The 27,751-nt window shown below is 47.8% G+C and overlaps 1 protein-coding gene across 1 annotated transcript; it reads right to left on the bottom strand.

Annotated features, from left to right (window-relative positions):
- Positions 1-172: 172 nt before the first annotated feature.
- On the bottom strand, positions 173-27,717 carry htr7c (5-hydroxytryptamine (serotonin) receptor 7c). Its single transcript, XM_030359490.1, has 2 exons — positions 26,816-27,717; positions 173-2,328 (listed from the first exon to the last, which is right to left on the bottom strand). The coding sequence occupies exons 1-2, from the start codon at positions 27,280-27,282 to the stop codon at positions 1,587-1,589; spliced, it is 1,209 nt and encodes a 402-aa protein (XP_030215350.1). The 5' UTR covers positions 27,283-27,717; the 3' UTR covers positions 173-1,586.
- Positions 27,718-27,751: the final 34 nt, after the last annotated feature.

The following is a 27,751-nucleotide window of genomic DNA, read 5'->3' as shown; positions in this document are numbered from 1 at the left end:
ACGACAGTGAGGAGTGTCACCTAAGGGGCTGCATTTACTAGGACAAGTATACCAAAGACAGTCGACCGGTGAATCAACTGAGACTCACTCCATTGAGGGAATTATATTTGAATGAGTAAACCCCGTGGATGAACTACGAGGCAGATAGGCGGTGACAGGAAGGACGGGCACATCTTAGCCAAGTGTTGTTTTATTTCTGACGTGATCCAGGTTGCTTCTGAAGGCCGATGACAGATTAGTCATAAAATGCAATCACACATTAGATTAGACCTGCCACAATATAACCAACACAGTATTGCGTGCATGAAAATAATGTTATTTACATGACATATCTCCAATATAAGCGTCCAAAAATTGAGGTAGAAAAAAAGCACATCTGACTGTTGATATTTACAGTTGAGGAGACCCGTTGAAGGTCGAGGAGGGCTCCGATTGGCGCGGTCATTTGACCGTATCCGTGGACCGAACTCTACAGAAGTGACAACCGTTGAGTTGTACGTGTTTGAGTGGTTTCAACTTTCTTTTGCCATCTTGAGCAGAACGGTCAGTGACCACTCCAGCTCACACTGACGCTAGATAAATCACACGATAGCACAGAAACAAATAAAAAAACAAGGTTCTGGGTACAATGCGTCTAATATTCCTCCTCATCTGATTCTTACAGTTGTGAATGATTGATGGGCTGAGAGACGCAGCCGAGTTCCGACGGTGCAAAACTATGTCAAACTTATTTTCCATATTTCATATCTCATGATTAATGCATACAACAGCATGTTAGAGAAATGTTTCTCATGCAGACATCACCAAAAGGCCCTTCTGAACATGACCAGCGTTAACATTCTCCAAATGTACTACAAGGACTATGCATGACTTGGACTACATTGTTGTTGCTCCTGATTGTCCTATGGCCTATGATCTAATTATCAACTGATTTGAGTCATGTTTCATAAGGCTTGTGTTCAGTGAGAAGATTAAATGGATATAATTATTAGAATTTGTTGATCAAAAATCTCAATCCCGGGGTCTCCCGCTTCCGTTTTTTTTGTTGTCTCCAGTGGAACTAGTTACGTTTAGTTGGACATGATTTAGCTTAATGGACAATTTACAACCTCTCCCTGTTTTGGGAGGCATAGTATCTTTGACAATTCCCACAGAGGATGCTCTTCTCTCTGCAAAGATGAACTGTTCGTCTCTTCTTTTTGTTAAGGCCATGAACAGAACTGTGGCATATGCAGAAAACCAGTGTCACCTTGAATAGCCCATCAAATACGCTCAGTGGGTCTCCTCCTCCGAAGTCGACTGAGTCATACAGACTGCAATGATCTCACCCACCTCCCTTCCTACTCGGAGTGGCCGGAGCTCCACTGACAGCAACTCACATTCTGTCACTCTCTGTCTCATCTACAACCGGTGAACAGGTCATCCTTAAAGGTCCAATTATAAGAAAGCACAAAGTCGCCATAACCAGTCCTCTCCCCCCTAGCATTGACCTGAAACGTTAGCATCCGGGGCTAAAAAACGACAGCTTCGGCGGCTAGGAAGATAGCATCCATAGGCGGCGTACGCACTCACGTACAGAGCGTTCCTCAGGCCCTGAGCGCCTCGTGCACCCCCACGGCGGACAGCCGGCGGTTGATGTTGCGGTAGCGACAGCGCAGCAGGTCGCGGTAGGTGGAGCGCAGGTCGCGGTTGAAGAAGGCGTAGATGAAGGGGTTCATCAGGGAGTTGGCGTAGCCCAGCCACAGCAGCGTGCGCTCCAGCCAAATGGGCACGCAGCTGCACTCAACGCCGCAGATGAAGGGCCGGGCCGTGGACAGGATGAAGAAGGGCAGCCAGCACACGGCGAACACCCCCACGATCACCCCCAGCGTGGTCGCCGCCTTCTGCTCCCGCTTGAAGATGGAGATGTTGCGGCGCTCGCGGCTCAGCAGGCGGGACAGCGTGACGCACTCCTCGGCCACGCCCCCCTGCGGCTTCAGGCCGTGCATGCGCAGCGCCTCGCTGGCCACCGTCTCCAGGCACTCGCGCCGCGCAAAGTCCGTGAAGCGGTGCTTGGCGCCGCTCTTGCGGGCCGCCTTGAAGATCTTGTAGTACATGACCAGCATGACTAGCATGGGGATGTAGAAGGCCACGGCCGTGGAGTAGATGGTGTAGCCAAAGTCCTGGCTGATGAGGCACACGCCCGCCGTGTGCACGTTCTTGGCCCAGCCGCAGAAAGGCGGGAGGGTGATGGAGGCGGACACCAGCCACACGCCCGCGATCATCTTGGCCGTGAGCTGGCCGTTCTGCCGCGCAGGGTAGGTGAGCGGCCGGGTGATGCCCAGGTACCTGTCGGCAGAGAGAGAGAGAGGGGTCAGACTCGTAGAGAGTGGGTGCTTAGGCCGCTAGGCATGAGTGGGTCAGTTATCTCCGAATAGCGGGGAAGAGGCCTCTACTCCTGACACACTTATAATGCTAGCGGATTTTCGGCCTCAAAATCATTTTGAAGGGTTTTTCTTTTTCTGTCAAATGTTTCTGAACGCTGCATTGAATTGAACAAGGTAAGTTCATGCCACCGTTCAATCCAAGCACTGTTGCATAAGATGCCTATTCAACTATTACAAATGGTTCTACATTTAAACTGCGTTGCTTTAATTTCCAATCCACGACTTGGTTCCCTGTTAGCCTCTGCGTATTCACTGTCATGGACGTAACAACCCTAAACCCAACAGCACTGTTAAACGTGAATTGGTTTATCAATAAAGTGTGGTTTATCTTATCTTAGCTTGCAACAAGCCACAAAACTCCACAAGCAAGCGGTTTTTAATTGCTTTTTGTAATCCCCCTATAATTGTCAGAGTATGTTAACCCATCAGGCAAAAAAGATTGTGTTATTTATGCAATGTCTTTAGGAGAACTCGCTATTTACTGTAAAATATCCTGTTGTTGTGGCTCCTACTGAAACTTTAGCATTAGTATTACCTCATGCAAGACTGTGTGTGGCTCATTCCCCTGTGCTGTCGAAATGTTGACTGCTATGCTATTCTAAGGCTTGTTCTATATAATTGTAACATGATCAAATTTAACTGTTGTGGATATAAAAGATTTTGGGATATTTCTCTTTATGGTGTCTGTTTATATGAAAATCACATCTTATTAAAAACATATTGGCTTATCTCTCATTACTTTGTTAAGTTTTATCCATTTAAATAATCAACATTGCCAACTAGACCATTGATAAGAGAGTTATGTAATATGAGAGTCGTTGGATGACCAATGTTGCATTAATGAGATGGTTATGAATGAGTTCTGCTTTGAACCATATAAGGTCAGGATAAATTGTAGGGCAAGATTTTTTAGCAATTCAAAACACCAAACACAGTGCCTTTTTCTATCCCTCTTTAAGAAACCCATCGGGTAAGCCTTGTTATTCGGTTATATAAATATTTGCATGTGTCCAATCCCCAAATACCTATCCTCTCTAGCTTAAGAATTCAGAAGAGCTCACTAAACATGTAATTTGGCTTCATGGATGGATGGGTGGGCAGAATGCGTCCTGAAAGGTAATGTCAGCTGAGGGCGTGGGTGATCCCTGGATGGGTGTGTGGACTGCGGTGGAATGCACCTAAATACATGCAACATAAATACACAGCAATGCAAAACTGTTCCTCAAATGCATTATTCAAAAGAAGAGGGGGCGGGATAGAGAGCGAAAGGTTTGAACGAGTTGAGGGGTGCAGCTCCCGCCTGTGACTCATTTTTGGCCTTTTATGAGAGAGTACAAAGGCACTTTTATGCAAAAATCCTACTAATCTTTGTATTTTATACTGCTGTCAGGTGACCGAGAGAATATGGGGAACCCTCCATCCACAATTTTTAGGAGAAAACATTCTATTACAACAATGTGTGTTTTATTGATTCTAGACTTCCTTATTATGTAATAATCACAATGTCCTAATCGTGCACATACCAACATGTTAACAAGAAAAACAATTTTTATAACAATTCCTCTCATACTGAGATAGTGCCAGCCCAAAACTGCACATGCAGAGTTTGTTTGAATGCAAGAGAACCAAAGAAAATAGATAATCCAGGTCAATGGTAAACCGAGCAAAGTGTGAGCAATAGGAACAAGTTCAGAGTTTATCCTTATATCCCACAGTTCAATACTGAAACGAGGGTCCATACCCCATCTACCCTGACCTCTGATGAGCTCCTTAAACCCCACACTTCACACATTGTGTCTTTAAGTTCCTGATCACCTGACTTGTTTCACCCAAAACGCACGCTTTGTTTGAATACACACAAGAGCGAATGTCTTATAAAGAGGCAGAGACACACAGAGAGGGGAGACCCAGACGTCCCGGGTGGCTCTCATGGAAGCTTGGGCTGGTGTAATTGAGTTGTCGTATGAGTTGATACATGCCTTCTTTCCCTTCCCCCTTGAGAAAGTCGAGAAGCCAGGTTTTCCAACTGACTAAGCACGGCTGCGTCCCCCCCTTAGCAAAATCCTGAGGAGGTTCATCGATAGTTTACTATCTGGTTAACCAATACTATAGTTTTAGTGGGGGGCAGAGCTCTTCTCAGCACTTCTGTATAAAAAGTCCTTGCTTTTTTCAATGCTTTGTCAGTGATCTCCATCTGAGGCCTCGGATTATGTATTGGTGTATGTTGTTTTATGTTTTATTACTCGATTAAATTAGCCTAATTGTTATCAATTCAGATCACTCTTTATTCTCAACAGTATCGAACAGAAGCTATTGACGTGGTCCAAAATTCCCACCACACTGGTGATCGTACATGAAGTCCAGATGGTTCCTGGTGGCCCTGAGAGGCCTGGCGGCACACACTCTCTCCTGCTTATGTGCTTCCTTCCCCCCCCCCCCCCCCCCACACACACGCCTGCTTAACACGCCGCCGCTCACACATCCCCGCTCACACGTCCCGGCTCACACGCTCAGACGACTCCGAGAGAGGAATCTGTTGTTTCTCGCCCAGAGCGCGCTGCGGCTGGCTTCCAGACGTGTCACTCCTTGCGGCGTGTCCGGCAGGGACTGTTGCACCATGTGACTGCCGAGGGGAAGTGACATCACGCTGCATCCATTTGGAGCAGCATGGGGGGGGGGGGGGGGAGTTATTTATTTATTTAGTTGGTGTGTGTTCCTCACGTTAGAGACTCTGATTATGAATATTTCAATGAATCCCAGGGAGGATGCAAACACAAGGAGCAAATCTAAGCCACTTCACGTTCTGTGTGTGCCGATAGAAGCATAAACATACAAATGCATAATATTTATGGTAATTCACACAAGGGTACACCAAGTTACCATTTACATTAGCTAATTCAATACTAATCATTATTATATAACATTAGCATAGGAGTTAGGGTTAATCCTTACTATATTAAATAATGTATAAATGCATAACCGTAGTTAACTTGAACACCATTACCTTAGTTAAAACTAACACCGTCAGTAAACATGAACACCATTAGTAAATGTGTACTGCATTAGCTAATGTTAATGTTCAAATAATGTACCCTCATTTTAAAGTGTTACATTTTCATCAGCCCATTGTCTGTATCACACCTTCAAGGAAGCTATAAAGTTCTCAGTTCACCTTCTACTAGCATTCAGCCTACCAGTGTCACCAGAATAGTTGCGTAACTCGTGGATAAATCACAGTTTTTGACAATCGTAGCACGACGACGATGATGATTTCACATCTCGGCATGAGTCATCTCATTCAGTAGCACAGTGCTGTTATTCCCACCTCCAACAAAACGTCAGCAACACAATACCAACCAAACACAAAGCATGGCCTGCCTGGGAGCCAGGGGGATTCGTTTAATTTACATGCACTGTATATGTCTGTGTGTGGGTTTTTATATGTAAACACATACTGCTATTTCTATATTCTCTGGAGGATTTTGAAGCACATCCTCAGCTGTACTTGGCCTCGGGGCCGGGGAGGGGTGCCCATCCCTCAGACAAAACATTGTGAGCTAATGGAGTCTAAAGTCTAAAGTCTATTACTTCCACCAGGCTACCAGCAAGGGCATGGGAAAGGGAGCTATTTTTGCAAATGCCAAGGCGGTCTGACGCTGGGTCTTCTCTAGGAACCCCACTCAGATCCTTTTATGTCTCCCAGAGAAGATAGTCGGATATACTGTGAAATATTTACCACAATGCCTCCGGGGGGGGGGGGGGGGGGGGGGGTGAGCATAGATGGAGTTCTGGTTCCCCCTAAAAGGCCTGAGAAGATGGATGTGGACGGTCTCACAAGACATAGCTGGTTGAATTAGTTGTAACTTCCTATCCTGCTGGAACCATTGTGGTGTTTGAGGTGAGGAGCGGGAGAGAAGGAAATTGCCTTCCTTTGGATACAGCTCAGTAGCAGTTGTATTTGTGCTTCAGGGAGATGAAAGAATGTAAAGAATATATAAACATGTCAAGTTTCAAAGCTTCTTAAATCCAATAGGATTATTGCCTATCATAGAGGGGTCAGCCTTGATCTAGCGTTGTGTGTGTGACTATCTGCACATATGTGCCTTTGCCACGGGGGGGTTGTTTGTGTGTGTGTGTGTGTGTGTGTGTGTGTGTGTGTGTGTGTGTGTGTGTGTGTGTGTGTGTGTGTGTGTGTGTGTGTGTGTGTGTGTGTGTGTGTGTATGTGTGTGTGTAAAACCCAGGTAATGGTGCTCTAACATCTAACATCTCTCCAAAACTAGATAAAGAAGAAATGAAACCCATCTTTATGTGTCATACGCCATGACCCCCATCATAGGACCACTCCTGCTCGGTGAACGCAGCATAAATCCCCCCTCACCCGAGGAACCCCCATCTCCGTCATCATGGCCGTTGGAAAGATCAGGAGAGAAACCGAGTGGTTAAAAATCGCCCAGAATAGATTCGTCTTCTATGACCATTAGCGAGAAATAGAGAAACATTTCAACTGACTCGCCGCTTTTCTGACTCACCCTTCCAAAGCTAAGATTTGTCCTTTTCTTAACCTTTAACCCCACCCGCCACCCCCACCCCCCACCCACTTCCCCCGTGTTCCTGGCTGAATCTTAAGTACATCGATCAATGTGGAACACTTTGTTTAGTTTTGTTTTGTTTGGCTGAAATGGATTGCCGTTTGTCGGTTCGGTTTTGCTTTCGTTTTTTGGGGTGATACACTCAAACGAGACCATTTCGTTATCTCCACACCATTGTGACGAATGCGCAGTCACAACACCCTGCTGTAGTCGCAATTTAGTGCATACTCATAGAGTGCAAATTGAGAGAATGCTGCTATACTTTATGATAAAACAATACAAGGATGCCTGGGGAAACTACCAACAGAAGGTGTCTTATGAGATAAACTATCCCCACATTTCTAATGTTTTCTTTTTCATTATCCAGAATGAAAAGAAGGAAGAAAGACTTCCGAAATGAAATCCACCAATCAATGTCTACTGCTATGCTGACCTTGACTCAGGCAGATTGTAGATTGCAATGCGGATATAATTATGACTTTATTTTAACTCTTTGTCATCATCAGAGATGGAATTTACAACTGAGTGTTACGTAGCTTCTTCAAACGGGAAGAACAAATGGGACGAGAAGCTATTCTCTTTTGATTTTAAAGCCACATCCATTGCTACATAATAACATCGAATAATAGACGGAAAATGATTGTATTCAATATATTTTGTGCCATTCCTGTAAACAAAACGACATCGGCAAATCAACACATCATCATTTGTGATCCGTAATGCCATCTTGCCATTACATCTGACTGTTGGTTTGGTTGTCCAGTGCCATCCAGAAGGTGCTGACCATCTGCAGACTACCGCTGGGTTCCATGGGAACGCAGCATGAATCTAAACGCCTGCAAATCATTTCAGAGAGTAATTCAAAGGAAGTTTTTGTTGGCCTCAAGGTCAAAAAGAGCAAGAAGCTTTTAACAATGATGTTGATTTTAATAGCATAGGTTTTGTGCTTGTGTGTATTTTTGTGTGTGAGGAATGAGTCGTGTCGGTCGCTTTGGGCATAAGCATCAGCTCGATAAATGTGATGTAATTGGTTGTGCGTGCGTGTATATGTAGCCTATGTGAATGTGTATGTTTTTGTGTGTGTGTGTGTGTGTGTGTGTGTGTGTGTGTGTGTGTGTGTGTGTGTGTGTGTGTGTGTGTGTGTGTGTGTGTGTGTGTGTGCGCGTGTGTGCGTGCGTGCGTGCGTGCGTGCGTGCGTGTGTGTGAAAGCTCACATGAAGTATGCAGTGTATTGACAGGACGAACCCCGAGGGGCCCCAGCCGGCTCTGCCCCTGACATAGGTCCTTAAGGGAATATGGAATCGGCTTCACGGTTTCTTATAATTGTTATAAAGCCACTGCGGTAGCCGGTACGACCCAGGCATCACAGCTCCCCACATGCGCCCGGCTGTTTACACCACACTGGCAATCACCATCATTCGCAATGGAAGCCGTTATAGATGGCGGTGAATACCAGCGAATGACTCCCCATACGACCCTATATATATCGCTTCAGCACAGGCCGTGGTACTTGCAGGAGGGTACAATTCCTAGGCTGTACATTGGATCTATATTTGATAATTTTCTCCCCTTTTTTTAATGTTTTTTTTAAATGTTATGCTTTTTTTAAAGAGTGAGATAGAGAAGAAGGTATGGGAGACAGAGGGGAGGACATGCAGTAAATGACCAGGGGCGGGATTCAAACGCCGGTCGCTGCGTTCAGGAGTGCGCCTACATGGTCCGCACTTTAACCCGAGTCGCTGCGTTCAGGACTGCGCCTACATGGTCCGCGCTGTAACCCGGGGAGCCCACCAGGGGGCCCTTGAGGCAGAAATTTTTCTCGAGTGCACATTGGCAGGTTGAGAAGCTCCCTGAGCTGTATGTCATCATATAGACGCACCCATGATTAGAGAGGCTGGACACATAGAGAAGGAGGACTCGGAGCTGGAGTGTGGACACATGCGATAGATTAGGTGCCACTAAGGCGGTAAAGATCATTGTTGAGATCCACTCCTTTTCCTCAACATATTCTCTTTACCTACCTCCATTTCTACCTGTAGGCATTCTTGAGCAAGATGCCTATTAGCCCTACCTTCTCATTAATGACATTGAGCATCTACAAATACAAGCCGCTCTAGATAATAGTGTCTTTCTGACTTAATTTACAATATCAATGTAAACAAACAACGATCTGATTCTTTATTTTATCTAAAAACATAAATCTAATCCTGAAGGTTAGGCGTACGTTAAAACCATAAAATAAGTTATTTACTTAATGTTGGGACTGCCTTGTATAGATACAACTAAATAGGGAGTTTATCTATCCATAGCAATTTCCTTGTCTTTGTGTCTGAATGTGTTCTAGTGGCTTGCTTACCCAATGGGAAAACAAACTGAAGCTTCTTGTCATTATCTGGCTAATGCTAAATATGCAAATTCAGCCTTTCTAATCAACATCAAATTAAAAGAGAATAATAAATTCCTAATGTCCTTTTCTGAAGATTATTTCTATAAATAGCATGGCTTTGACCAGCGGCGTATTTTGGTTTGTCATGAGAGGGAATCTTCTTCGACTGCTAACCAATGATTCAACCCACTCATTCGTTGTAAAATGTAGCTATGGAACAAGAGATTTCTGTGGGCTGGACAGCTTTGTGGGCTGTGGCCATGATCAGTTCCTTACATCATGACTAATTACATCAATACTCTTTGAAACAAAGTTAAAAGATACAACTTCAATGCATCATTATGCATTCTACACGGCGTAGTGCTACACGCCTCCTATGGTGGCTTTTACTGGGCTCCCCCAGACAAGGACACAGGGGCCCAATCCCAATGTCCGGACTCACGGACTCACAGACTCTATTGCGCGTTCTCGCTGTCACAATGTCGGATTCCAAAGGGCGTGAGGGTTTGAGTCCACGCCTATCGAGCCCTTTATGTGAGTCCGCATCAAAGCAGACTTCACCTAAGGGAATTACCCACAGTTCAAAGCGTTGTGACGTTTACCGCGTAGACCAGAGGGAAATAGGAAGGTAACCAACAAGACGACGCTACTGTCAATGCGCGATCAGATGGGAATTTCGGCCTTACTCAGTGAGCCGGATCATTTGGATCAGCTCACCAACAAGAGCCGGCTTTTTTGCTCCCAAACGGCTATCCATATTAGCAGGGCTCTCAAGTTTTGAACTGAGTTAGAGTGAGACTCGGTGGGGGGGGGGGACGTCTGGTTACCCTATGTACGGGGAAGCCATTTGACTCCTACTTGTTCCACTGTTAAATAGCGGCGCAAATTGGTGGGCGCTATTATAGGCCTACTGGTAATTTCTCTGTGTGAGAAATACGAAGTGTGGCGTATGGGTGTGTGCATGGGTTGAAATGCGTGAGACTTGAGAGTCTCTTGAGAGTATTAGTCTACCACCTTTTATAATCCAGCCAAATGTAGCCCGTTCTGATTTATGTTTAGTAGGCCCTATGTGTAGGCCAATAATCACCTAAATTATTCAATACATCCTTTATACTGAAGTATTAAAAAGTAAAAATTATATTTTCTAATATCAATAAATTACTGTAGCCGATTGTTTTCATTGCATTTACAAAAGAACAAAAAACAAAAAAAAAAAGAATTCCCAAACCGGCAAGTGTCAGCACCATCTTTGTCATTAAACTTTGCCAAGGTAACATGTGCTCTTGTTAAGTGCTGCCCCAATCCCATATACCTATCTCAGCCCATGTGGCCTCACACACTCGCTCACTTAGCACCTGAGATCAATTAAGTCTGTGAGTCCTTAGTCCTCAGGGCTCACTTTGGGATTGGGCCAGGGTGGGGATGTTAAAAGCTGTTCTATTTCATCCTTACTGACCGGTGCTTAAAGCACTGGATCTCCACCTCGCGCATGCGCATTTCGAGTACCTAATACCAACATAGTCACCTGTGACTAGTCGCCTCTTGCTCTGTTATTGTTTGTTGTGTTAGCCGTTAGCTTTGCTCTGTTCTAACCATCCATTTATTTTTCCCTTACAACTTACGGGTGAAGGCAGTGCTCTCGCTCCCGCTCCCAGTAACGTTTTTGTTTGGTTTCTCCCTTGTTTAGCAGCAGCGCTTACGCTCAAGCTAAATAATATCGGTCGATTTAGTTTTCTGGTGAAGGCAGTGTTCTCGCTCCCGCTCCCGTTAACACCGCATTTGGCCCTTGTTTGATAATTAGTAGCAGCGATCACGCTCAGGCTAATTAGTTTCGGTTTTTCATTTTTTCTGGCGAGGGAAGTGCTCTCGCTTCCGCTCCCAGTACGCTACCGGTGGCTGCCTCTATAATGGCTCACCTTTGTGTCGCCTGTGCGGCTCCTCTTGAGCCTGAGGACGGCCACGACAGTTGCCCTCCTTGCCTCGGTCTCGAGCATCTGAGGGAGAGCCTCACGGACAGCGCCTGCATGAACTGCAGCCTCCTGCCTTGGGTGCTCAGAGTGGCTAGGCTAGCAGAGCTGGAGAATCGGGCAGCAGCCAGCGACCCCTCTGCTTTAATGAGCCTCCCTCCCAATCAGCCCGGTCGTTCGGGACGGCGGCGGCATGATGGGGCTGCGGCTATGGGTGTCCCCCCCAAAAAGAAGGCAAGGGGCGGGCTTGCTGCTAGGGTGGACGGATTGGCGTCCGATATGGAGCAAATCCGGTCCCTCCTCCTGGCCCTTCAGCCTGGGACTGGTCAGGGGCTGGCGGGGCTACAGCCCGGCCCTCCCTCCTCCCATTTTGAAAGCGATGTCCTCTCTCTGGCGGCTTCGGCTAACCTCTTTGATGAGGCTATGACCGAGGGCGATGCCTCTCACACGTTGGATGAGGCCTCCTGCTCCTCGGCACAAGGCTACCTGCAGGGGGCAGCAGACACCTCCATGGCGGCCGTCCTGCGGACCGCTCTGGCTCGCCTGCAGCTTGACGCGGTGCAGACGGAGTCAGCCCAGGCCAGCGCCTTCTTCAGGCGCAACCCTGTCCCGGCCTCAGAGGAGTATCTGAAGGAGCTCCATGCTTGCTGGAGGGACACTAGGGCCCTATCCCACTCGACGTCGGATGCCCGGACCTTGGCTGCCATGCAGAATGCGGCACAGGTTGGGCTGGGCCGCATGCCAGCAGTCGAGCCTGCTGGCTCTGGTAGACTCTGGTTTCCACTGCTGCGCAGGCTCTGCTGCAGCTCTCCATGGCGCCTCCCCTGCAGGAAGGACCTCCTTTCACAGCTGGGGGGCCAGAGGCTCTGAGGCCAAATGCCAGGTGCCCTCGGCCACAGTGCAGGGTCACAGACGACCTCCTGTCAAAGGCCTACGACGCAGCGGCGCGCATGGGTCGTATTGGGAACTCCCTTTCCCACCTGCTGCTGGGTCTTTCGACCTCTCTGCAGCAGGCCCAGGCCGAGCCGTCGCTGCAGAGTCTGAGTGACGCCTCATTGCAGGCTTTTGCCCTCATGTCGAAGGAGTTAGGGCGCACTATGTCCACCCTCGTGCAGAATCGCCGCCAGGTGTGGCTTGCGCAGTCGCCCTTGACGGAGACATGTAGGAGGGTCCTTCGTGCGGTGCTGGTGGAACCAGGGGAGCTCTTTGGGTCAGCTGCCCTGGAAGCACTGGAGGGGGCTGCCCGAGCTAGGCAGACCAGGCAGCAACTGTCAGGCCTAAATAGGAGTGTGTCCGCTCCTAGCAGGCCTGGGGGCCCCTCGGCAGTCCCCCAGCAGCGCTTTCAGCCACCTGGTTATTCCGGTGGCCTACGTAGGTCTCAGCGGGCTGCACAACAGCCAGCGGATGGCTTTCGGCCCCCCGAACGCCTACCTTCCTGGCAGCTCCGTGCCCCACAACCCAACCGACGCCCCCCAGAGCCTCAGGAGGCCGGGGGGGTAGGCGCTAGGCCCTTGGGGCCGGTCGTCGGGAGTTTTTCCCATCAGCAGCTCAGTTACTGGGCTGCCTGTACTTCAGACCCTTGGGTGGTTTCCACCTTGACCCAAGGGTACGAGTTACAGTTCCGACGCCGGCCCCTAGCCTTCAGCCGGGTCAAAATGACTGTCGTCAACGACCCGGCAGAGGCCTTAGCTCTGGACCAGGAGTTGTCCACCCTCCTGGCCAAAGGGGCAATCGAGCCAGTGGATCCTCTGCTGCACCCCAGAGGATTCTACTCGAGATACTTTCTAGTAAAAAAGAAAGATGGCAGATTTCGCCCAATTCTCGACCTGAGGGGACTCAACAGGTTCCTGAAGGTCCTGCCATTCCACATGCTCACCGCATCCGACACGCTGCGGGTGGTCGCAAGGGGAGAATGGTTCACCACGGTGGACCTAAGGGACGCATACTTCCACGTCCCAATTGCACCGCGCCATCGGCACTTCCTCCGGTTCGCCTTTCGCGGCCGGCACTTTCAATTCAGGGTACTTCCCTTTGGTCTCTCCCTCTCTCCGAGGGTATTCACCAGGGTGGTGGCGGCAGCTCTCGCACCCCTGCAGGAGCAGGGCATGAAGGTCCTGCCTTATTTGGACGACTGGCTGATCTGTGCACCTTCCCAGTCTCAGGCGGCCCGGGACACGGCTCGGCTGCTCTTGCACGTGGCCCGGCTTGGCCTGACGGTGAACTTTGTGAAGAGTCGCCTGGACCCATCGCATACCTGGGGATGGTCCTAGACTCGGACGCTATGAGGGCCTACCTGTCACCTCAGCGTGTGACCGACATCCTCCTCTGCCTCCCCCTGTTTCGGGTATGGCAGGATGGTACCATTCATTCTTTGCCTGCAGCTCTTGGGCAAGCTGACAGCTGCCTCAGCTGTGGTGCCCCTCGGCTTGCTGTCTCTGCGCCCTATGCAGATGTGGCTGAACGGCCTCCACTTGGACCCCAAGTGGCACAGGCACCGAAAGGTCAGAGTGTCTCGGCAGTGCCTCTTCTCTCTGTCCCCATGGAGGAAGAGGTCGTATATGTCTGTGGGTGTACCCATGGGCACCATTCCATCCCGTCGGGAGCTGGTCACGACAGACGCCTGCCTATCGGGATTGGGCGCGGTTTGGCAGGGCAGGACTGCCCAAGGGCAGTGGCCGGCCCAGAACCACGCTCACATCAATGTGCTCGAGCTCAGGGCGGTACAGCTAGCACTCAATCATTTTCTGCCTCATTTGAGAGGCAAGCATGTGTTGGTTCGATCCGACAACATGTCAGCTGTTGCTCAGATCAACCACCAAGGGGGGACCCGGTCTTCACGGCTACTCCGGGTATCTCGGAACTTGTTGGCCTGGGCATATCCCCGCCTGGCCAGCGTGCGGGCGGTCTTCATACCGGGGCAACGGAACCAGGTCGCAGATTTTCTATCGCGGCAGAAGCCCCCACCGGGGGAGTGGCGGCTTCATCCGGAGGTGGTGGAGACGATGTGGGGTCTCTTTGGCAGGGCGGAGGTGGACCTCTTTGCATCAGAGGAATCCGCACATTGCCCCCTCTGGTTCTCCTGGACGGAGGTGACCGGCCCCCTCGGACAGGATGCCTTAGCTCACGACTGGCCACAGAGTCCTCTGTATGCCTTCCCACCGCTGCCCCTGATCCTCCCCACACTTCAGAGGGTGTTTCTGCGGGGCCACAGGTTACTTCTGGTGGCCCCCTACTGGCCAGGGAGACTCTGGTTTCCACTGCTGCGCAGGCTCTGCTGCAGCTCTCCATGGCGCCTCCCCTGCAGGAAGGACCTCCTTTCACAGCTGGGGGGCCAGATTTGGCACCCAGATCCCCGTCGCCTCCAGCTCTGGGCCTGGCCGCTGCAGGGCCCGACTCACTGCTGAATGTTTGCACTGAGACCGTCAGGAACACTATTCTGAATGCCAGGGCACCATCTACCAGAGCACAGTATGCCAACAGATGGAAGTTATTCTCTGACTGGTGTAGGGGTAAGGCAGTAGACCCAGCGCGTTGCTCCGTGGCCACCGTTCTGGAGTTTTTGCAGTCCCTCCTGGATGATGGTCGCTCTCATTCCACCTTGAGGGTCTATGTGGCTGCTATCTCTTCCCGACATGAGATGCTTGACGGAGCCACAGTGGGGTGCCACAGGTTGGTGTCCCTCTTCCTTAGGGGGGCCCTGAGGCTGCGTCCCCCTAGGACTCTGAGGACTCCAGCTTGGGACCTGCCCCTGGTGCTGGAGGCCATGTCATCACCTCCTTTTGAGCCTCTGACCCAGATAGGGTTGAAGTGGCTGTCCATGAAGGTGGCTTTTCTGCTCGCCATTACCACTGCGAAGCGGGTCGGGGAGTTGCACGCCCTATCCGTGGCAGATACATGCCTGCGGTGGAACCCTGATGGCTCAGGTGTGGTTTTATGGCCCAATGTGGCGTTCCTGCCCAAGGTGCTTTCACGCACCTATTTTAACCAGCCTATCCAGCTGGCACGTTTTAACTCCCCATCTGAGGGGAATGAGTCCGAGATGCTGTGCCCGGTACGGGCGCTTAGGGCTTACATTGCTGCTACGGCCGGTATACGGCAGTCCGAGCAACTGTTTGTGTGTCACGGTGGCCCTAACAGAGGTTCTGCCTTGTCTAAACAGAGGCTGTCCCACTGGGTCGTCGACACCATTAAACACGCCTATGTGGCCAGTAGCCGCCCCCCGCCATCCGGGTTGAGGTGCCACTCCACCAGAAGCGTATCAACATCATGGGCCGCACTAAGAGGTGTACCCCTGGAGTCAATCTGTGCCGCGGCATCATGGACGTCACCGGGCACCTTTACAAGGTTTTACCGCGTCAACGTCGCCAGTCCTCACCCGATGAGTGTGGTCCTACTGCCAAGCTCTGCTATCTCCAATGAGTGAGGTGGGTGTTGGATTCTTTGTGACCTTTTTGGTATGGGTCATCCAGTGCTTTAAGCACCGCCTCTGGCGGTCAGTAAGGATGAAATAGAACGATAGTTACGAATGTAACTACGGTTCTATGAATCCTGGATGACCGCCAGAGCGTTCAGTCACTCAGAATCCTTGTGTTCTCGCGAGAAGATTCTAGGAACAGATCCTCTAATGACACCGGAAGATATAGCCTTCCCGGTGTCACGTGGGGGTCACAGGTGACTATGTTGGTATTAGGTACTCGAAATGCGCATGCGCGAGGTGGAGATCCAGTGCTTTAAGCACCGCCTCTGGCGGTCATCCAGGATTCATAGAACCGTAGTTACATTCGTAACTATCGGTTTATTGTAAGGTTTGCAGACAATGATGAATGACACCGGTGCTCCACGTTTCCATGCAGGAGATATCCTCGAGTGTGTTTGGTGGTAACCGGCATAACCTGTGTATAGTGATTTCTCAATGCACAACAGGTGTGCAACTTCAGCCAGCCCAATCAGCTCCACTCGGGACTGATTGGTGAGGCTCCTTATACCAGCCATCATCCACGCACAATCCACAGTCAGACCTCATCACTCACCAGTGTATGTCACTGAGGTCAACCACAAGGACACCAATTCAATGGAATGCAATACAATAACAGGTCAGTATTAACTACAATTGTGTTTATAGTGTTTCAATGTAGACAGAATAAATATGTTATATCCAAACGACTTTCAGTAAATGTAAATAGATACATTCTTGTCACTAAGGAGCAAGTAGCGGGGACTTCATCGTGTTCCTGGATGCTGACGGGTGGTCTGCAGACATTAGGGAATTGACTCAGCATCGCTGGAAGTCTAAACACCCTCGTCATTGTCGCTACACAATCCTGCCCCTCTGATCAAAATAAATTGTAGAAACAAAGACCTAGAGCCCCAAACACAATATAAATTGTCTGTGACAACAGCCCACAGCTGTTTGAAAGCTTTGTTCTATTTCTCCGATGTTTGGGCTCCTCAACACATTTCACATCCGCTCAAGCAGGGATGCCTCTGGGGTCCCCCCCCCCCCCCTATACGCATCTTGCTCAGGGTAGGCCACAGATAATGTAGCTGGAACCCAGGACTTTTCCCATTACTAGTCAAGCTGCGTCGATTTTATTTGTAGAGCCCTTAATCGAGGATACAGTCTGACAGGGCTTATCTGTCCATACATTTTAACACCCTCTATACCTCGCGCCATAAAGGGCAGAAAAAAATGATCAAGGAAGGATCCTTCAGAAGTAGTCCTTTTAGTTGTTGCAGAGGACAGTGTAAAAAACTTTCAGGATTTAGTTGAGCTCTTTGGGCAAGCAGGAACTCTCCACAGGATGAGGTTTATTCCATCAGTGTGACGGAACATGCCGTGAATTACATTTCATCTCTTTGCTGTTGATTGAGGTGTAAATCCTAGAAGGTATTGCTGCAGTTAGCTTTACACCGATGAAGATGCATTTGGAGTGCTGAGTGAGTGCACACACGCACACACTCACAAGCGCACATACACGCACTCCTGTGAGTGTGCGGGTATGTGTATGTGGGCACGTGATAGCCGAGGCGAGACGATATTAAATGAACTAATATTTATTTTATAGGCCGCTCCCACAGGAACTGGGGGCATCATTCGAGTCTCTCATAGTAGATGTTGTTTGAACACACACACATGCAATCTGATTCACACATAACCTATATTTTCTTGGTATAATTAATATTACCATATGGAAGAACTAGGAATGAGCTATGTACATCTAGTTGAAAAAGAAATATTTAAAGTATTTATCTGAAATCAAAAATGTTCATTTACATAAATTGTTGACGCCTTATGATCATGAAACATGAAACTATGTTGTGGTTGATTACCCTATGGAAAAGGGAGTAATCTTTAATCACACAGAACTCTATGTTAATTATTACATATGGACCACCACAGGGAAATATGAATTATGAATGCGCTGCTTTTTTTTTTGTGTGTGTGCTGAGGGTGCACAAGGTCATGTGCGGGCACATGTTCGCATGTGTCCACGCATGTGTGTATGTGTGTTTGTGTGTATGCGTGTGTGCATGAATGTGTGCCCGGCTGCACACAGGCGGGAGTGCGCAGGCATGAATATGCGTGTGGGCGACGTGTGTGTGGGCTTGTGTATGTCTGTGTGCGTATGTGAGTGTGCACGGTCATGTGAGTGCCTGTGGCTTCGCGGGCTTATTTCGTGGCCAATCTATTATATGACTCAGCGGTCTGCCTGCATGCAGCTCATTAGAGGTGAATAATGATCTTGACTTGTCATTCCAAACAGACCATGCATTGCTAGCAGCACCTGCATTCAAAACTGAACGCCGTTGGCACTTTGGTTCCCTAAGCTGCTAACAGTCCAGTAACGAGCGGGGATTGTCGACATGCTCGTCGCGTGCAGGAGGCGTACAGAGATAACAATACACCATAAAGAGTACTGACTTATTCCAGAAGGGACTCTCCGCTACGCCTCTCGCAAACAGATAACCAACACTCGGGTTACTGTAAACCTCTTATGACCCTGCTGGGTGTTGGAGGGTTCATTCAGAAGCTTCTCATCAGAGGAATAAGACTACAGCTGTTAGAGGGTTCATTCAGAAGCTCCTCATCAGAGGAAAAAGACTACAGCTATAAGCATGGAGACTTAAGAAGACAAAGAAATGTCAGATCCGGGCGGCAGGGGAGAAATAGTTGAACCAGGCTGTATTCTAGATAGGACTGTAGAGAGCCTTGGTTTAGAGGCTGCTTTGGAGCATGATTTGCCCTTTGGGGAAACATGAAGGTTGGTTTCAGGGGCCCTCAGATTAGTGATTTAGGGGCTGGCATCTTGAAGTCCAATAATGAACTGCAGTTTGGAACAATGTTCATCGACACATCATTATTCTCATCATTATGTCTTTTTTTAAATACTTTTCAAATGCCCAACAACACATTGTCAGTTTCTATTTTCAAGCAAGCCCGTCTGTTATCTATCCCCCAGGAAACACACCTCAACTGTCAGAGGGAAGTGTGTGTGCAAGGCCTGCTTCCTTGGCGTTGTATCAAAATCAATATATTCTCATGCCATGGCATACAGTTTTGTACTATATAGGAATACACATCACATGATGCACTATGTGCTTTATTTACAAATAAACGTTTGAGATGCACCCAACAGAATTTGAATTCTCATAAAATGCGCTTCAGAATTTATATTCAGAAATATCAATGAACTCTGCATGCTGAATTCTTTGTTTTTAATCCAGCCCTAGCGACAAGAAGAGGTTTACCGGACAAAACTAATACCTCAAATTGGTCGAAAGACCTCGCTCCGGGGTAGAGCGCGTACCATATTGTCCCCATACCTTCCTATCGCTCCATCTCTGTATGAAATAATGCATAAAAATCGCAAACCAAAAAAGCCTTGCTAAACCCAAGGTCAAACTCGACATCTTCGCCTACATCTAACGACGCGGTTATGAAACAGTGAAGTCTCTGAGGAGGGCTTCTGAGTCATGGCGTCATAAGGTGACAGCGCCGCCTGCCAGCAGCGGCTCTGCTCTGTGCGCCTCTTTTGTAGGCGTCCACACGGAGACGTCTCTCATCTCGCTGGAAGGGATGGAACGACGACGTTGATTCATTACAAACCTCTGGGTGTTTGAACTGTGACTGGGAGCGTGTACAGTGCGGGCTGCACCCTCCCTGCTTCTGGGGGTGTTTCTTCAGCACTGAGCACGGGGAGTACAGTACAGTCTTTTTCAAAGGAGAAGACGCCTTTTGTTGAGTTACACAACCAGCGCAGCTCCCTCTCTCCCCGAAATATTTCCCATTGGGATCCCCCGCTGCGACCATGACTATTATTTAACTCAACTGGATGAGCAGTAATGGATTTTTCACTGGGAAACACTGCGTTCCTCTTTGAGGATTATCAAGAGTGGCAGTGTACTGAATGAGAAGATACTCTGGCTTACGAGTGAACTATGAATATCCGCACCCCTCCAGGGTTTGTGAAATCCCTCACAGATATTACACGCCGAGCAACACGTTAACAAAAGGACAAACCCTTGGTCTGTTCTGGCTGTGTGAGCGTACTTGTGGTTGTTTTTTATTCTTCGATCTGAGCAGAAAGCGCGGGGAGGAGGGGGAGAAGGCTGCTCCTCTCTGTGTGTTACAAGGAGGAGGAGGACCCAGATCAGGGCTCTGAGGGGGCTGGAGAGAGAGAGAGGGGATGGGAGAGAGAAAGAGAGAGGGAGATAGATAGATAGAGGGTCAGAGAGAGAGGGAGATAGATAGAGGGTCAGTGAGAGAGAGGGGGGATGGGAGAGAGAGAGAGGGAGATAGATAGAGGGTCAGAGAGAGAGGGAGATAGATCGAGGGTCAGTGAGAGAGAGAGGGGATGGGAGAGAGAGAGAGAGAGAGAGAGAGAGAGAGAGAGAGAGAGAGAGAGATAGATAGAGGGTCAGAGAGAGAGGGAGATAGATCGAGGGTCAGTGTGAGAGAGAGAGCGAGAGAGCGGGAAATAGAGAAATAGATAGCAAAGACGTTTAGAGAACGGGACGTAATGAATGTAAGAAAGAGAAAGACAGAGAGGGAGGGAGAGTGTGTGAGAGGGAGTGTGTGTGTAGATAGAGAAGAGTGAGTGAAAGAAGAGGGTGGAAATGGAGAGCAAAACATAGTGATAGAGAAACAAAAAATGGTAGAATAGAGGAAGTGAAAGATAGGCAGTTTTTGCGAGGGAAGCTACAAAAGAGGGAGAGATTTGGAGACGTGTAGAAGGTGGCAGAATGCTGGGAAGATGTGAGGTAGAGAGAGGCCACGAGAGAGAGTGGTTGAGAGAGAGAGAGAATAGAGAAAAGAGAGACCACAAATTAGACATTTCCCGAGAGCCATAGAGGGAGAGAGTGGTGATAAGAGAGAGATCATGAGTGAAAGAGGTAGAGAGGGAGTAGTGAAGGAAGAGAGACACCGAGTTAGAGAGGTAGAGACGGAGTATTGAAGAGAGAGAGACCACAATTGAGAGAGGCAGAGAGGGAGAGTAGTGAAGAGAGAGAGACCCCGAGTGAGAGAGGTACAGCGAGAGCGTAGAGAGAGAGTACCCAAAGTGTCACATCGCATTACCCGAGGAAGCCTCAGCTAGGTCGTGTGTGCCGTCTCCAGGGATCCACACATCAGCCATGTTGCCGACTGGGATGGCTCCACTGGCGCACACACACATGCACGCTGCCGTCACCAGCAGGGGCCTCTCTAGCCACGACCCTGGACCATCCCCTGCACTTCCCCTCCCCCCCACAACCCCCTCCCCTGCCCAGTGTCCTTTGGCGATCTAGTCCTTTATTTATTTTTTTTTTTGCATTTTTTTATGCTTTATTATAGATTGAGATAGAAAGCAAGGTATTGGAGATGGAGGGGAGGACATGAAGCAAAGGACCCCACGGGCAGGATTCAAACCCGGGTCGCTGCGATCAGGTCTGAGCCTATATGGTACGCCCTCTACCCGGTGAGCCCCTGGGGCGCCCCAACGCCATCTACCCTTTTGAAAGTGTGACATGAGTCGGATGTTTCCTGTATGTTTGTTGGAGGTCGGTCTCTTTCAGAAAAGAGACGGAGCGCGTTAGCATTCCCGCTTGATCCTCGTGCCCTATTTCAATCCCAGACAGCGGCGGGAGTTTAGAAAAGCCCACCTTCCCCCCCCCCCCACCCCACTGTAGACAATCAATCACTTATTCATGACTCTTGAAAAATTGAACATGCACTGTGGTTGGCCCCAGTCACCGCCTAGGATAGAGTTACTTTTAAGGATATGGGTCAGAGGTCAGGCAAGCCAGAGAAACCCACTCCAGACACAAGCCCCTTCCTGAGCCTGGGAACACACCGTGGAATGTACAATCTCCATCTGGTGCCCAATACATCACAAAAGCACTTTATAATGCCCTTTTTGTCCGCCTTTTCTTCGTTTTCCCTGTTTTCTTTGGCTGAGCGAGACTGCTCTCCACCGCATTAGTTTCATTTTGCAACTGAGCGTGGAAGCGGCGGCTGAGGCCGTTGAAGGTGACAAATGGTTAGCCGTCCGTGAGTGTGTCTGGCATAGCAGCAGAGAGGCGTCTGCGGAGACCGAATCACGTACATCGCGAATGCGAGTCGCCCCAAGTGGGAAGTGATGAATTTGCTCTAGCTCAAAAGGACAGCTGCTCTTCTCAAAACATATTGTGAACCACATCTGTGGAAATGTCAGTCACTTTCAAAACTGTTTGAAAGACTATTACATTTATTTGTTGTTTGATGAGGTACATTTGCTGTACAAACTTGATATGAAAAACAAAGGTGTTCAAGGCAGAAGGCCAAAGCCACTATTATTATGTGTTCAATATGTTAATATTTTTGGTTTTCAGAATAAATAGTAGGGATTGCATTTTTGAAACACCTTGATTGTAATTGTGGGTTTTACATTCTGCTTTGAAAACCTTTTGTTTGACCAGAAGAACAAAAAAATGCTCATTGGCAAACTATGAAAGAAGGGATGTGTTTTGCTCAAACGTTTCCATGAATAATTAACGCATTAAGAGCAACATAGAACCATATGAAGTCCAGACACTGTAAATAAGCTATCAGATAAACCAATCAAAGATTACACAACAACATATGGCCTGCCGATTTATAAATAAGCGCTTGCACGTGATAGTACTGGGAGTGGTTTACAACTGATTAGACAGCACTCTAGAAAGGCTTGCTGACCCGCTCAATCACACCACACCATACGATCCCAACACCACTGTGTGTTCCGAGCCACTGTGAAGTCTCTGTTGTCACCCCCACCTCCTGCCATCTCCCTCCCGCTCCCATTATTCCCCTCTCTATATCTCTCCCATTTTTATCTCCCACTCTCTTGCTTGCTCCTTCCCTCTCTCTAGCATTTCTCCCACCCTTTCTCTCTCTCCCTCCCTCTCCCCTCTGTCCCATTCATCTTTTCTCCCTCCCTCACCCTCCATCCCACAGGTATATTTTATATAGAGTAGTAAGTTGGTGCAGTCCATCACTATTATAGACTCTTGTCGAAACCCGAAAGTGATGCAACTAAAAGAAGCGGTGAAATATGGGCACACAAACCCCAAAAATACCCAAGAATATTTCAATGCATATTATATAAGACACACTTAGGTGTGATCGTAAAGTGGCAAGGATGTACGCCAAAGGAACTGGGTTTGATTCCCAGTGTCCACAGTCTAGCTGCAGAGCAAGATTCCTTACAAGTACCTGCTGCCCAATAAAAAACATCTGCTGAATAATTGGTAGTGCTCATAACAATGGTTACAAACAGAATTTACACCCAATAAACTGTCACCCCACAAAGTCAAATCTGCATCTTCTGATTGTAGCGAGATGAGTTATCATGTCATGACACTTCTATTCAACTAAACTTGGACATGGTTCATAAATCTGCTGTATCCTGTCCTCCAGAGTGACCCTCGCCTCTGTGCTATTGCCCCCCCCCCCCCCCCCCCCTAACCCCCCGGCTGCAGCTGCCCCCGCCACTGCCGCTGCCAGCCACATCACACAGGACGGACCGACCTAATAGGCCCGTAGCACTTCCACCAATTTCATAAAAACAAGAAATATCTAGCCATAAAGTAGAGCACCTGTAATTTGGTGATTCCATGTCTTTAAAGAACATTTGATCAATACGCGCCTGTAGGGTCCGTCGTTAGCCACAGCAGTAACGAGCGATGGCATTCCCGCTTGTACTCTGTGCCCTGTTTTTGCTTGATGTAATACTTTGAAAATACTTGTAATACTTGAAATCCTTTTGGGCATTATGTTTTCAAAAACACGGTTCAAATGAAGTTTGTCTGTAGGAAAATCTGGCACGATTCTTTTTATTTTTATACATAGTGCCTGCATTCAAATTAGTTCCTTATCAGTTATGGGCTATTGGAGTTGTGTTTTATATCCAATTTCCAACTCTCCTATCTGATGTTTGAAGCATTGTTTGGGTTGTATTCTTTCAAAAAACAGTACTGCCTCAAAGCAACGTTTGATGCAATCCTCCTGTAGTTCAGTGTCATTCAAACACGACCCGAGATCCCTTGCTGATCATCCAACTTCATCTAGAAACACGACACAGAGTCATTGCTGGATGTTACAGTGCTCATACAAGCTTTGTTCTGTCATGCCCAACCTAAATGGGCTGCTTAGCTCTGGCTTAGAGAACGGTTTGCCGTTTGCCAACATGGTTGGCTGCGCTCACAGCTAGAGGGCAATAAACCATTTGTGGCCATAAACGGCTGGTCACATTAGCAACTACAGCAGTGCTATCCATGTATAAACAACATCGTACTGCATGGGGTCTGATTAATCCTGATGATGTACATTGCTATACCAGAAGTGAATGTGTTTGTTTGTCTTTCTTTTGCATATTGTTTGTCGATAGTGTCATTCTAATATCATTGACTGGAAGCTTATAATGTGACTGCATAAATAAATAGACAGAATTGGCCCTTGTACTTCTGAAAGGTTGTAAGGCTTGCTCTAGTTAACTGAGTTACAAAAAACTTGTTTGCAAACTTGTTTTTTGTGTTTCCGCTGCTCATTAATGAACCTGCGTGTGAGTAATTGTTCAATCTTTTTACCCAATTGAATAATCCTTAAAATATTAACTTAATCTTTAAATGAACGATAATAATCCTAAAAATGGTTTTGGGGGATGGCAGAGGACATCACATAAATTGGAAGCATCCATCTACACCGATTACCGGAAAAAACAAATCTCACTAATGCCTTATAGCCTACATGGATCTGATGGAAAAGGCCGGTGAATCTACCAAAGAAAAGCGACGTGCATAAATCCTAATATTACGACTCAAATCTGACCTTTTAACGACCTATCTGTCTTCGATCCATACCTGTCTTAATTATATTAAAGGTAATGAACCACATGCTATTTAAGCACTTTTATATCCCGGGCTTTTGGGATTAACACAGTTAACGTCACAACCAATCCTTGCCATCTTGACGCTTGTCTATCTGTTGTCTACGCTATCTGCCCCCTGGAACCTATCTACGGTGACATTGCCCAGAAACCTGTCTACCCTAGACGTGCCATGTGACGGCTTATCCTGTTAGACCTGATAGTCCCAAAGTGTGTGTGTGTGTGTGTGTGTGTGTGTGTGTGTGTGTGTGTGTGTGTGTGTGTGTGTGTGTGTGTGTGTGTGTGTGTGTGTGTGTGTGTGTGTGTGTGTGTGTGTGTGTGTGTGTGCTGTTATCCTTATCGCAGATACAATTGATCAATCAAAATGACATGAGCCCCCGCTGAGCTGCCGCCACACCCTCCGGGAGATGGATCCAATAAGACACCGATCTGAAGCCCCTCTCCCGTCGAACCCATTTGCACATTAATGGACAATGGTTCAATAAGTTCCTGTCCAAGACGAGAAGGCCATCTTACCAGTGACCACTACCCTGGCTCCCACTCCGACAGAGGTTAACTGATCTGGGAAGCTTTCCTTTGCTTGCCAGCAGGGTCAACACACCTGCATTTTCCTATTATCTCCAAGGCTCTGGTGACTTATTTCCTCCATAAATATGGCACTGGCATTGGTAGGGAGTTCACTGCAGGGAGATCCAGGACAACATATCCACAAATCAACCCATTCCCATTCTTCGCTCTAACATCCAACCTAAACCCCTCACTTTGACCCCCGACCTCACTCCTAGTACTATTGCAAGTCCCTATTGGTCACAGCTCTACTCTAGGCTCAGATGTGCATTTATGTATATCTTGGTTTGCAGCCCATTTGTTGTAGCAAAAATACATTTAATGCCCACAGGGTCAATATCCATGTCCCTGTTTCTCGTCATGGAGGTATAAGCTGCCACTGGGGGGGATTGCGTTTGTTCCAACTGGTCATGGAATGAGTGCCCTAGGGGAAGTCGGACATAATCTGATCATCAATTCCTCACTGAGCTGTTATTTTCACACTGGAATGGAATGACGAGAAGCTGCAACTGAAGCCTGGATTTGGGCAAAATCCAAAGGTATAATCAGTCTCCCAGACAGTGATCCTCTGTCCTATCGCTGCATTCAAATTTGTATGTTGTAATTATTTCGCTGATTTTGATTCTACTGCTTTCCGCAGTAGATTGACTGTTGATGGAGGAGTCCATGGACTCACTCAGTAGACTCAACAAATTACACCCAATAGGAGAGGCTGAATAATAGGCTAAATAATTAGCGTTTGCTCTGGTATCAATAATTAAACTATGTTTAATTGTCTATATCAATACACCCTGTTAGATTTAGCTTCATACACTTGTTTTAGTTTGACTATAGGCAAAAGTCTATACATCAGAATAAGCTGGATGACTATGGCCTGTAGGCTATGTCACATCACAGGATTTATGGAATAGATACGACCAGGCCCATGAGCTTTGCATATAAGTACCATGCTTTAAATTGAAATAAGATTGTATGAATGAAATCTGTATGCATAATTTAATGTAGATTTTACATTGGATTTTAAATAAAATAATGTAAAAATGGAAATACAAAGCGCACTTTATTGATAACTTCCTAAGTGGAACCGCAGTCTCTAACCAATTTAGAAATAATGACAATTAATTACACTCTGCTTGTTGGTTATAAACGCATTTGACAATTGATTTAACCGCACCAAAGGGTCTCAAGAGTGGCCCTCTTGGGACCCCTCTTGGGGGATTCGCCTAAACGGCTGTTGGCTCCTGCAGCCCTTATTTCTTGAAGAGTCTTATCGTGCGTAAATTGATAATTTTCTATTTTGGCACAGGGCCCTACAATTCAGTCATTAGTTATTTTAAACAAACCCGAAACACAAAAATCACAGCAATGCTAAAACACTTACACATTGATGTATTGCAAGTGCTATTCGATAGTTGATCATTAAAAACACAGGGCGTACAAACATGCGTAATTCTGGCGAACAGCGCCTTGACCATTCCGCCAAACGTTGCAACTTACCTATCGACACTGATGACACAGAGGGTCATGATGGAGGCAGTGCAGCACATTACATCCATCCCAATAAATATATTGCAGAACACTTCTCCAAAAAGCCATTTGCCTCCTGTTAGGTCTGTCACTATTACGAACGGCATTACAACTATGGCCACGGATAGGTCCGCGACTGCTAAGGACACTAGAAGGTAGTTTGAAGGTTGTCTTAGTTTCTTTACAACGCACACTGCTATTACCACCAACGTGTTTCCCATCACTGTGATCGCCGTGATGATCGCCAACATCACACCGATAACCATCTTCTCCGGCCGGCCGAAATCCAGCAACTGCTCGCCGCAAGACTCGTTCCACATGGCCGTGGGACTAATAGTACCAGGTACGTTGTACCAACGCTGCACGGTGCCATTGATAACTTCGGAGATATCCTCTTTATTGTGAAAAGTGAGTTCGATGCCCGACGTATTGAACATCACGCCGATAGTATCCTGATGGTGATGCGCAGTGCTCCTCGCCGGTTCATTCCCTTTACGCGCATCGTTTGATCACCGAGGGTCGGATTTGGGGTCCGTTGTGTTGGTCCTGTTCCTGGCTGGCCTTTCCTTTGCATTGACGGTCTGTGTCACAGCGTAAACGCTCACCATCACAGCGTTCCGCTCGAGGACTTTAAAGAGATGTATTTTTAGCCCCTGAGATCGTCGACGTCCCACACGGCGGCTCGATCCACGGACCAGAAAGTGTGGTCACAACATTTTAAATCCAATTTCCTAAATCCAATGTGGAGAAGAAGCATGTATTGTTGTCGATCATGCTGATTTCCGTATTCCAAATTGGGTTATGGCACAGGTACGCGCAGCGCTCTGTAGTCCGATAAGCGCCTAACGCACAAACGCACAACATAGGAACCAGGAACCGTCCGCGGAATAACTTTGAGGATACGTG

The sequence above is a fragment of the Gadus morhua genome, chromosome 6 (genome assembly GCF_902167405.1).
Source record: "Gadus morhua chromosome 6, gadMor3.0, whole genome shotgun sequence".
NCBI lineage: Eukaryota > Metazoa > Chordata > Actinopteri > Gadiformes > Gadidae > Gadus > Gadus morhua.
The sequence above is the reverse complement of the archived record's forward strand: the minus strand, read 5'-3'. Positions and strand labels throughout refer to the sequence as shown.

Excerpts from the sequence above, each read along its gene's own strand:
- htr7c (XM_030359490.1), bottom strand. The coding sequence starts at position 27,282 with ATGTTCAATACGTCGGGCATCGAACTCACTTTTCACAATAAAGAGGAT. Across the intron at positions 2,329-26,815 it reads TGTGTCATCAGTGTCGATAG|GTACCTGGGCATCACCCGGC; the intron begins GTAAGTTGCAAC and ends CTCTGCCGACAG.